The 13,036-nt window shown below is 36.2% G+C and overlaps 1 protein-coding gene across 3 annotated transcripts in view; it reads left to right on the top strand.

The window, feature by feature from the left end:
• The window catches only part of LOC125230139 (rho GTPase-activating protein 7), a 311,981-nt gene that overhangs the window by 278,607 nt on the left and 20,338 nt on the right, over nt 1–13,036 (top strand). For all 3 annotated transcript variants that reach the window (XM_048135175.1, XM_048135189.1, XM_048135182.1), the window contains 3 exons: nt 652–794; nt 9,812–10,421; nt 10,513–10,655. In XM_048135175.1, the coding sequence (XP_047991132.1) occupies nt 652–794; nt 9,812–10,421; nt 10,513–10,655 (896 nt within the window). The remainder of the gene's footprint in view (nt 1–651; nt 795–9,811; nt 10,422–10,512; nt 10,656–13,036) is intronic.

The following is a 13,036-nucleotide window of genomic DNA, read 5'->3' on the forward strand; positions in this document are numbered from 1 at the left end:
GAATTTGGAACTTACGGGTGGTGGTGGCCGGGTGGTCTAGGGGTATAGTGCGTTAGCCGCGTAAGCTGAAGACGCGGTTTCTATTCCCGCCTCCCCCTGAGCAACCAGGGTATCTGGTCACCGTCAGAAAGTCATGGCAAACGCTCTTTGTGAACGTATTTCACTTCGGTATAAATAACTTACATAAGCAAAACTAATGGTACCTGCACAGCACAGATTGTGCTTATTATATGTATAAACGCGAAATAGCCCACGATATGAGGGTCGGTGGCTCATTATACGAGTAAAGGTCAAATTTGGGTATAATTATAAAGTTATGCGATACGTTGAAGGGTTAATTACGTTTATAATAGCAGAAGATGGATCCTCGCGGTCGCGGTTTAATTTGCATACTAAATGCATGGCATTTTTGGTTCATATTAGCATATTTTTATAAATAATATTAAATACCTACTAACATTAAAATACCTACTATTTGTTTGTATACATAAATTCATGCTTAATTGATTATATTCGTAGTAAGTAGGTAGATGGACCTAGATTAAAAAAAATCGTTTGTAGAAAAAGGCGCCTACATTTTTAAATTTGCTGCTTTTTCTAGCGACGGATACTAAAGACTTGACAGACAATGAGTACTTATTTTGTGTACAGGTGATAGCCGCAAGAGCGATAGCAGAGAGAGAGGCCAGAGAAGCGAGAGGGGAAGAGGAGGATGATGAGGACGACACTCTGCCCACCATCAGGGTTGGACTGGTCGACGCTGATGGCCACTACACAGATGTTGAACCTGACTTGTAAGTACCAACATTCATATATATTTCACTTATACATAGTTATAGGGGTAGAAGAGGATGACACGCTTCCCACTATCAGAATTGGACTGTCTATGGCTGATGGCCACTACACAGATGTTGAAGCTTGTTTGTAAGTACAGAACTATTCTACAAATATTTGTTGGGTAAATCATCAAGGTGGAAACGCGATTTCAAAAATATAATAGACAATGACGACACAGATAACTAAGCTAATAATAAGTATACAGCCACACACTTATTTACAAAACTTCTAAAGTAAATAAAATAAAATTAAAATAACATAATACTAAAAACCGTAGAGGGATGCCTCTACGGCATGGTGCCGTGGAAACTGGCAGCTTGTCTATCTTCAGATGAAATAAAGATAGAGACGCGACATTTCGAGGAGGTAGAAGAAATGTTACGCAAGACGGAAAAGCTCCTTGATTAATAGGTACACTTGCGTTGATTGATCAACAAAAAGTTTTGCTCTAACTCTCGACCACGGCAGCAGTTGATAAATACCATCAAAGTTTCTAAACATAATGGTATGACATAACAAGAACCTAATTGTTCTTTTTGCCTGCTTGATTAGAAAACCTTTCAGAAAAATAAAACATCTTAAGGTTTGCACTCTTCAGAAGCCTTTCAAAAGTAAATAGCCCTTAGGCCACTTTCTAGTTAACCAAAATCAATATCCGATCATATAACAATCAATACCCGAACAAAGAAATTAACGAGGCCGTATCTCCACATCAGAACACATCGTTGCTTTTATAAGCTCGTATAACTAATGAAAGCAGAATCCCAATTTGAACTTTAAGCGAATGGAGTTTGATTGACTTTTGATTTCGACGAGTGAATAAGATATAAGTTTTTAATATGATTTGATATGTTAATGAGCGCGTAGAGTAACAGTACACGAAGGCTCACACCAATAATTGGCCCTTGATTGCGCAACGATTTAAATGTTAAATACAAAGGGAATGTAATAGATATGGGGTGGACTCTAATTATTGAACTTCTAAATGAAACCTAAGTAACTAAGTTTGCTAACTAGAACGAACTCAAAAACTGCACAGGGTTGGTGCGTTAAGAGAGCCGTCGTAAAAAAAACTTAAAATAGTTTTGTAAAATACTATTTACATTATAAAATTTAGCCATTAAAGTATGTACCTGTCAAATGCTTTGCTTTTAGCATAAAATTCTCAACCTTATTAAATTTGACGCCTCTCTTTGGCTCGTCCTGTATCATTTATCTCAAACCTAACTTGAGCCCTTTTGAGTTCAGATATATCTAAATTTATTAGTTAAAAGGATTTACATTCTAAATTGTAATAGATATCATACATGAAAGAAAAAACGACAAGGCCCACTGGTGGCCGAGCCGGGAATCGAGCCGGGTCTTCAGCTTACGCGGCTAACGTCTTTACCACTAGACCACCCGCCCGCCGTGGTACCCGACGAAATTTCTCTAGTGTATGTTATCTCTGAATTTACATTCTATCAGGCACTTTCTTAACGTGGTGGGTCCACACTCCCCAAGAGTATGTGGCGATTGTGGCGCCCGTCACTCTAATGCTACCACGTTTTGTAACACCGTTTCTGACATGGGTAAATGGCTCGATCTGTTCAGTCTAATGGACTAGTCTGTTAAGTGTCCGACTCTATTTGTTTGTTTGCATCGATCATCACGACATTATTTCCGGTGATGCGTTTTAGATAAGAGTAACCAATGGGCATGGGCACTGTTTTATAACTTAAATGGTTGCCCGCGGCGATGTTGAGGCAATTTGGTAAGATAGATCTTGAATCAAGCTTCTGTGTTTACTGTTACTGCATTTTAAAATATCATCTTTACGTTTTCAATCACAACAGTCGATGTTGTAGTAGGTATACCTACTTAGTTACAAATGGCCTTGACTTTATCCAAGATATTACGTAGGTAACCTTCAGCAAAAATAGGATAAAACTTAGTTTAGTTTCGTTCACTTTTCTGCGGCTATTTCGATAAGTAAATATAATCTCAAGTTCCAAATGATACGAAGTTTCACAAAAAAGTCGTGATGCTACTTCCCGCGACACAGAAATTTAATTAATTCAAAATTAGAAGAACGTGTGAACGTGACCGTTACTTTGTTTTGTTTCTTAATTAAACTGCACTTTCAAGAGGCTATTAAGATATTATTAATCTTGTGATAAGAGGTTTCCGCTCTAGATGGAGGTCTATGAAGGTTATTGGGATTGATGCAACTATTTAAGGTTCGCGTAGGTCGTCAGTGTAAGCGACTTTTGATAGGGCAAACATAGATAATATGTAATACAAAAATACCTACTTCTAAAGCTAGAAATAACTATACGAAAAAAGAAATATGTGATAACTACAAAAATCCAAAGAAAATGTGGGAAATAATAAACAGATTATCGGGGAGACTTGTCAAAGCCGTTGACGATATGTTAATTAAGTCATTTAAAATGAAAGCCAAGGATCTATCTAATAAGTTTGCTCGGGACTTTGAATGTAATGTTGCGAAGGTATTGAGTTCGTGCGATGTGCCGTTGCTTGATAAGAATACTTACAAAAATACGCCTAAGATATCATTAAAAATTAATAAAATAAATCAACACACAATGCACGAAATTATTAGTAACCTCAACGAAAAAAAAGTGCAGGATCTGACCGCATACGAGTAAAAGATATTAAATTTACCACTAAAGAAATTACTTACGCCAATACTTACACATCTAACAAACCAGTGCATATTACATTCTGAATTTCCAGACAAGTTAAAAATAAGATTAATTCGACCCATACACAAAAAAGGAAGCTATACCGATACCAATAATTATAGACCAATTACAATTCTTTCGACTATAGATAAAATAATTGAGAAATATATTGGAAAAAAAGTAAATGATTTCTTATCAAGCAACGGCATAATTCATGAGAAACAATTTGGGTTCCAAAAAGGAAAAAACACTACACAACTATTGGCACAATTTACTGACGAGATAAATAAACACCTTAATGACAAAAAACATGTAATAGTTGTACTCATACCCCCTTATTCATAAACGTATTCTAAAGTTATCAAGCCGATAAAGTTCGTTTGTCCCTTTCCGACGTATTAGTGTGATAGAAAAGGACAAACGAACTTTATCATAGAATAAGGGGGATAGACTTTAGCAAAGCATTTGACACTCTAAATCATAAAACTCTTTATGAAAAATCTCACCAAAATGGCATACAGGGGCCAACACTAAACTGGTTCAAAAACTACCATTTAGGAAGATCTAACACTGTCAGTATAGCAGGAGAGCAAAGTGAACTCTTAGAATCCTATCATGGAACAGCGCAAGGATCCATATTAGGGCCTACCGAATATTTAATATACGTAAATGATATGAATAACATATTTCAAAATGCCTCTGTATACCAGTTTGCTGATGACACTTGCCTAATTACAGCAAATACTAATGTAAAGAATGCAGAGTGTAAAATGCAAAGCGAATTTGATAAATTGTGTCAATGGGCTCATGACGTAGGACTATCCCTAAACTACAATAAAACAAAAATAATGTATATTCATTCACCGTATACAGGGTGGCCCATTCAAATCGGTCAGTATGGGAAAGTCTGAAACTATAAGACATACGAAGATTTGTTCTTAGGAACCATGTCACCGATTTTGATAAAAAGAAATACTGCATTCATACAATTAAAAAAAAAGTGTACCCAGCTGGGGAATCGAACCCGGTTGTTTTGAAAAAATAAACTTACACTATTTCTATTCAGATATCGTTTGTGTAGGTCTTAAGCAGTAAATATCTCTAAGAAACATAATGTCTAAAATGAATAAAATGCATTTTTTTCACATACTTTAATTTATCATAGTAGGTGTTCAAAGTGAAGTAATAAAACATAAATATAAGCACAACTATGAAAAACTATTCCAACATTGTAGAGTATTAAGTATATATAATAAAGTTAAACTGGCTGTGATTTTAGAATATAAAGACGAATTAGGAAAGCTGGATAGATACAAAAGACCGACCAACCTCCGACACTTGCCGAACGAACCACATTTCAGAGTCCCAAAAACGAATAACGAATATGGCAACAGAGTCTGGACTTCATACCTACCAACTACTCTAAACAGCTTTCCTAACAAAGTATTACAAGACATAGATAATAAACCTATTAAAATAAGACATATTATAAGAAAAGAAATGCAAAATAATATTGATGATGATTAACAAGCAATGATATAGTATATATATAATAATATTAATAATAAACATTAAGAAATAAGAACAGGGACTATATTCCTCTGCTATTGTCCTAGTTAAGACAATCTTAGATATTAAAGATTATTACTAGGCTTAAGAATTTGTAATAATTACTTTTTGAAATAAACAGTTTAAATTTTAATTTTTTTTTTTAACTCAAGAGTATCGTTTAATGCATGTAGTTGCGGTTAACGCTATGATTTTGTTTTAAACCCGTTATTGTGAGACTTTGAACAAAGTCCTTTAGAAAAAGGACAGTTGTATATTTTAGCAATTTGTACTTTACTTTCCGATGTGCATTCGTTAGAGACCACCGCCGTCAATGGCGCCATACATTGACTAACAGCCTATCATTATTACTTATGCTTTGGCAATCCGAAATAGAAACGTGATAGGTGAAGGGCTAAGTACCCGAATTGTAAGTAGAACAATCGTTGGACTTAATTATAGTCATTGTGTTGGCCCTTTGAAAGGGTACAGTGAAATGTACATTCAAAGACATGTACCTATTTCAAGCTTCAACTTATTCTATTAGTTTTAAACTAGACACCTATGTGTAAATTTCGAAAGTAGAAATTTTACTATACAATAAAGTAACAAGATTTTTTATTTTCTCGTCAGTAAATATCTATTATAATATCTTAAGCTAACAAATGTTTATTTCAATATTAAAACAGTTTCAGGTATGCATTTCCAAAATTTTGAACTGTTACCTACTTACCCGATTATTTTGATTTGTAAAACGCTAATTCTAAACGTGACAGCAGTCATAACGTTTTAGGGTTCCATAGGTATTGTTTCTAAAACCTATCTAGTGACGGCGGCCGCCCAATTTGTGATTGTAATTGGTAATTTAAAATGTTTGCTATTTCCCTAGTTCCCTACTGTGTGCACAGCGTAGTTATTTGTGGTGGCTTTGATTTGGCAGCGTTTGAACAGGCTTGTTGGTTTTAAATTAATATAAACCGCAGCTACAAAGACCCCGGGCTAATTTTCTGCGGTTAGCTACGGCTGATTTGTGATTACAATTAGCTTCTCAATTGTGTCTTAATCATCGATATTGTCGATAACCAATGCGTTCCGACACCGATAGAACTCTAATTTCTGAACCTAACCTTGTTTGAAGCATAGTACTAAACATTTTGTATTTATATATTCACGGGTGTTTCACACACTTCAATTAAAAAAATTGCTTCATAATAAAATAAAATTCGTGTTCAGCCTCAGTCCACTGACATAGCAATTTTGCATTTTTCTCATTTTCACTTGTATATTGACATCGTTATAGAAAAAAACCGTACTTAATGTTAATGTCCGGAGAGCAAAGTAGATACTGATCATTTAAATGGGATTGGGTTGATACTTTCTTCTCAATTATCGTTAAATTAATTTAGTGGTTGTGTTGGGATTTGTGGCTAAGCCTCGGAGTCAAACCAGTGAGTCCCTGTCGGGAAACTTTTAACAAGCATCTAACTAGGTACTAAACTAAATTGTGAGATTTGTGAGTGACTTTCAAATAAGTGCTTTTGTACTGAATTGATTTAGTTGACCGACTTCAATAAATAGAAAACTTTTTTGTATTTATTACACAGTAAATAAACAACATGTACTTACCACTAGATACTCGTATCTTATTTGGATGAAGGAAACTAACACAGGCATTAATGACGGTTATTCTATTGATTCAAATTCTATAACATTTCGTAAAGTATAAAAATAAATCTGTGTTCCATTCCAACCAAACATATAATATATCCATACTTAATATTATAAATGGGAAAGTGTGTGTGTCTGTTCATTTGTTCGTCTTTCACGGCAAAACGGAGCGACGTATTGACGTGATTTTTTAAGTGGAGATAGTTGAAGGGATGGAGAGTGAAATAGACTATTTTTTGTCTCTTTCTAAGTCCGTTTTCACATTATCCGTTCCGATATCGGATGTCGGAAGGATTTCAATGGGAAAAATCCAAGATGGCGTCTGTAATGTATGGAATATCGGTCCGACATCCGATATCGGAACGGATAATGTGAAAACGCACTAACCCCCCCACATCCCTAAAATGGCGTTGGTTTGTATAGAGCATTCAGCAATTTTCGAATTTAACGCGAGCGAAGCCGCGGGCAAAAGCAGTGCACCCATACCGGCAGGGGGCGTTTGAACATCAAACCGTTTTGTCATAACTTTTTATACTTTTAATTCTTATAATAGTTATAACATTCGACAAAAATCATGTGATCGATAATCATGTGATGTGATCTCCTTGTCAAAATATTAAATTTAAATTTCTATATTACACATATGCTGTTCTTTTTTTCCTCTATGGAAAGAACTGCATTTGTGTAAAAATCTTATTTCGCGTTGGCACTTTCATCTTAAGTCTAAGTGGAAAAGTAAGTGTAACTTTTCACTTCATTATAAATTTACACGTAGGCAAAGTAGCGGCATTTTCGTAGTTTCCCAGAAACTTAGAGGAACTTAAGGAGATAAGCTGGTGACTTCACACCAGTTACTGGAATGAGAAAAGTTTCATAGACGGTCGTTTCTGTGGCTATTTATAAGTATATTAGTAACACCAGAAGGCCCAGTAAAAGGGAAAGTAGTAGGTGTACGTATTTAAAAAAGTCAAATTGCTGAAATACCTACCTATGTAAAATGTTTTTTTTTTTTAATGGAATTTCTTTGAGTCGGGCGGTTAAACGCCCTTTACTCGTTATAGGACGGGGCGCCTATACACCCGAGTGTATAGAGCTAATGTAAAATGTTTTATGTAGGTAGGTAAATATATGTTGTGTCAAATTCCAGTGATATACGAATTACTTAATTCTTGTTTTTTCAAAATTATTTTAAATCTACTTGTAACCTAAAACGCAGTTATAAGTAGGGAGGATCTCAATAGTTGCAGCCTGAAATTTAATTTTGATTTTCACCGAGCGTATACTCAAACTGATTATACATATTTACTACCTAAGGCACCGACGCCATCGACCCATCGTTATTTTTATTTTTTCACATTTTTAAATATAATCTTCGAGTTTCGTTTATGGTAATAACAAATAGGTGCATCATTTCAGCTCAGTTACGCTTACAGAAGTATGAAATTTGGAAGTGGGAATTTGAGAAAACTTGAGAACCGGGCCACCTTAGGCGTCAGTACCTTATATTATTGCGTGTTTTATTCAACAGCAGGTTAAACACACGGCTTCCAGAAGTTAAATTAACTTTTGACATTAGGTACATGCTGAGTATTCAAACATTAAATCGGGTATTGTTTTCCGAACGAACTTCGTCACCACACGAACAAACTTACTCGGAACTCAACTCATTATGCTTTATATTTCGAAGGGATTCAACGACTTCCCTCTCTGTAATTCACACGTACAAAAGTTATATTCGTCTTGATTATCCGGAAAATAGCATATTCGGACGTGATGAATTGTTACGTAAATAAAACAGAAGCTCAATTTCAAAAAGTTTAATAATGGGACCAATAGTTTTACAGGAAATAAAGAAACCATTTGTTGGTACGTAATTGAAAATAAATTTTTCCACAGGTCATGTGTTGATTCACAAATCTGGAAAGTTTTCAACGGCATACAATTAAATTACTCGTTTCAGTGACATTTGTTAGCTTATATAGGTACAGCTTATCTATATGTAAATATATAGGTAACAATAGGTAACATAAATGGTCTACATACGTTTAATTTGCCTCTCCATATCTCCGTTCCGTTCGAATGTCATGAGGATATAGCGATTTGACAAGGCTGTTAAATCGGGCTTTAAAACTCTTATGGGACTTACAAATACCTAGCACTTATCAATGTGCTTTATTTGGTCATTTCACCTTTTGCTCTTAAGTTACCTCAAGCTCAAGTGAAACCGAGGGAATAAGTAAATAAAGTGAAGGGAAATCAAAACTTTTTGTCCGGAACACATGCAACTTTTCCAGGCGGGAAATGGCATAAACTTTTAGCCACGACAACACTGCCTGTTAGGTATACTTATTCGTGTCGCTTGAAAAGTTAAATTAACTTAGCAGCGTTTCTCGTTAGAGATCTAAGAACAAAGTTGGGTAAAGCGTTAAGATTGTTTACTTTTACCTTGATACTGGACTTCGGCAAGTTAATGTTAGTTGAGATAACTTGGTTGATGCTACTTAGCAAGTTGAGTTGACAACTCGAATATAAATTAATTTCAAAATAATTATGAATACGTACATAACTTGTAGCACCGGCTATAAAAGTATTAAGTGCCCACAGTAGATGTATTTGTACGACTAAAATTCTGTTAATCTTGGTTACTTTTTGTATGTACACTGAAGAAAAAAACGGAAAATTGGATCAATCAATTAGCCATTCTCTTTAAACTTTTTCGTTTACCCGATATTGTAAAGTTAAGACACTTTATATCTTAATTCGAGAATCGGCAAGAATTTGCATGGCTGACAAATTCAGGGATAACATTTTGCGAACTTCTTAATTGTGTTAAGGATCGCTACACAAAACACGTTCATTTGATGTCAAGATTCAGTTTAAAGGATTTGATTGCGCACTTGTGACTTCGTGAAGCTCAATCTGTCTACGTCATTTGCTGAACAAAATTGCTACTCAGAGTATTTGATTTAGAGACAGTATTATCACGTCCAAGGATTGTCGGTACATTTCTAAATAGAAACAACAATTAAATACTCGAAGTATGAAATTGACAGCTGTTTATTTTGTTTCAGACTAACAGTACCAGGCCAACCAATGATACAGTTACCAAGTGACAAAGAAGATGAAGAAGATAACGGCACTAGATTTAGAAGAACGGGCTCAGAACGACTCCGGGACGGCGCAAAAGCCTTGCTCAGACGAGTAGAATCTCTCAAGACTAGGAGAAGAAAACGGCAAAACAGAACCGAAGTCATCGTCTCCTCTCCTCACTTCTTAGATACACAAACAGATCGATATCCAGATTTAAATTATATCGACATGACTCCCACAACTCCTACAGCGTTTCCTTTTCCAGATTTTGCTAGTTCTCCTTTACATGCACCAGCTATTCGAACTCAACCTCCTTCACCTATGACCATTATGCCACCATCTCCCATCGCTCCTCTGGAGCAGTCTTTTGTTTTAAATCCTCCTTTTGGCGATGATAGCTCTAGTTATGCGTCAGATGGAAGTATGGGGTCAAGTAATAAGAGTTCTAAGTCAAAATTGGGAAAGGCGAAGCGGATATTTCACAGAGGGATCAAGAATGATGACTCCAGCGCATTGAGTGACTCGGAATGCCAACCGGCGAGTTGGAGACATAATTATTATAGAGATCATAATACTCATCACAATACTGAGGTGAGTAATTGAACTTAGATATTTATCATATTTACTCATTACCCAACTTACTAAATAATGTAGATATTAAAATACTTGACTTTTGCTCTAGGTGTACGTAGAACCTCCGTCACCGATAGAACTAAAGCCAGACCCGGCAGTGCTGAAGGAGGTGCAGAAGTCCCCTGGACACACGACGCACAGGCGGCAGGCAATTCGCACCAGCTCTCTAAACCTGGGGAAAGACGGACAGAAGTAAGCAAAATAAAAAACTAAAACTACAGTCAACCAATTTGAATCTTAGGCCAGTGTAAACGGTTGTTTAAAAATTCAACGTCACTTCTGACAAATAAAGACAGAGTTCTAGAATGGCCTAGGATTCCAATTGATTGACCGTACGTACGTATTGTTTTCAGTACAGATGGTGTTGTTTTTACGCACTAGTACGAGAAGTGGTTCATTATATGCCAGGTCGAAACTTCGGAGGGCTATCTGTACTGAAAAACATCGTACAATACACGTGCGAAAAGGAAATTCGTAACTCGTGTCGATTTAAAACACTCCTTTCGGTCGTGTTTTAATTTATCGCCGCTCGTTTCGAACTTCCTTTTTTTCCTGTGTAGGTAAACAGCATCTTCTTATGATCGCGTTAAAGATAACCAGTTATCATGCATTACATTTTAAAATAGGAGGTATTTTAAGTATCCATACTAATATTATAAATGGGAAAGTGTGTGTGTCTGTTTGTTTGTCCGTCTTTCACGGCAAAACGGAGCGACGAATTGACGTGATTTTTTAAGTGGAGATAGTTGAAGGGATGGAGAGTGACATAGGCTACTTTTTGTCTCTTTCTAAATCGAGCGAAGCCGCGGGCAAAAGCTAGTAGAATATAAACACAGTAATTACATAACTACTTCATCCCAGTCGCTCGCAGTTTATGACTTATGAGGTTACTTAAGTAGTTTATAAAGTCACCTGAAGTAAATGCGTATTTGAAATATTAAATTTTAGAACTATTGCAACCCTTTATGTTTAAAGTATGTTCACCAAACTGTTCATAATAGACAGCTTTAATAATTATAAGTACAATGTTTCATTTCCAAGATAACTTCAAAAGAGCATTTATACCAAGTGATATTTACCTCATATATGTGACCTTACATGCTTAATGCTATGTTCGGGAGTAATCTGGATACCTAAATTACTAGACTAACTTAACAACAGTGAGCCATTTTAAAACATCTACTAAAGCCAATACTAATTGCTCCTTTAGTTATACTCCATTATCCTACAAATGTTCTCTTTAACGCGTTAGACGAAAGGGGACGAGCCGTGCGGAACCGCCATCGCCATTACATACAATCGTAGCATACTCATTTTCCTCTTTGAATAACTCTATTGAAATTATTTTAATACAGTTAGACGCACATTAAACACAGCTAAGTTGATACGTTGATTTATAAAATTTCCTAAAACTGGATCGACCAAAAAAAATTATCATAGAATCAGGTCACAAAATTTCACGAGAATCGGTTGAGAATTGCAACCTGTAAAGGAGAACATCCGGATACTAGTAGGTATATGTATAAAAAGCAAATCGAGTCAAACCGTAGACCTTGCTGTCGCTACGGTCAATAATAATGAATAAAGTAGGCACATTAAAAAGAACTATGGTTAAAATATTGTACATCGGATTGTGTAAAAGTACTAAAAATATTTTCTATCTAGGAAGGAAAACGAGGACTAAGTTTGTATGGAAAATTCATCGTTCCCTTTCCTCAAGACATTCGCATGGTAATTATGTCGTGACGAATTACCTTCACGGACAAAACGCACCATGTCCTTTGTTTTCCTATAGCGCTTAAACCAATTTAGATCATTGTGGTTTTAATGAATTTACGAAGACAAGTAATAGACAACAACGAGTTGTAAAAGTTGCGATCCACTACAGCTCCTACTGCCTTTTCGAAGAATACGTTTCGCTTGGCTGACCAGTGTGGGTATTGACCTTTGGGTAATTTCCTTTCCTTTGCTATACATATTGTATTAGTCAGTCGTTTTAAAAAGCGATGATAGAGGATAGGACTTAGTTAGTGCTTCAACTTGGAAGTTACCAACCCACCGCTACTCTACACGTGATCCTTAGGGGGCGCTAAAGTGCTAAAACCTGGCAACCGTCTTGTCTTCTGACCTCACTGTTCTAATGACATGCCACACGATAGGTAAGGATTGTTGTATTAAACGCCTGATAAAAATCATTATGCAGTACTGAAATCTTTATATTTAATCAGTGAGCCACCGACCATAATCCATCACTTTGATCTTACTTTTAATCAACTACAAGTGGGGTGGTTTTGGTGGGGGATCTAGCGCTCCCGGCGTTTTTGTCGTCTGCCTATAGCACTCTCCCTCTCGTCGGCGGGATTCTTCGTATCACTTCAACCGCTGACGTGAAGGTGGTGTGCCTGGCAGAGGCAGAAGCTGCTTGGGGGGCAGATCATTCTGTCGATCTAATCCCAGAAGAAAAGTCCAGTCAGGCGGCATGGGACATTATCAACGTCAAGCTGCAGCACCAGCGACTTCTGCAGGAGTCCCGGGACCACCATGAGCGAGCCAGACTCTTGGCAGTATCTGAA

Source organism: Leguminivora glycinivorella, chromosome 1 (assembly GCF_023078275.1).
Source record: "Leguminivora glycinivorella isolate SPB_JAAS2020 chromosome 1, LegGlyc_1.1, whole genome shotgun sequence".
NCBI classification, from domain to species: Eukaryota; Metazoa; Arthropoda; class Insecta; order Lepidoptera; family Tortricidae; genus Leguminivora; species Leguminivora glycinivorella.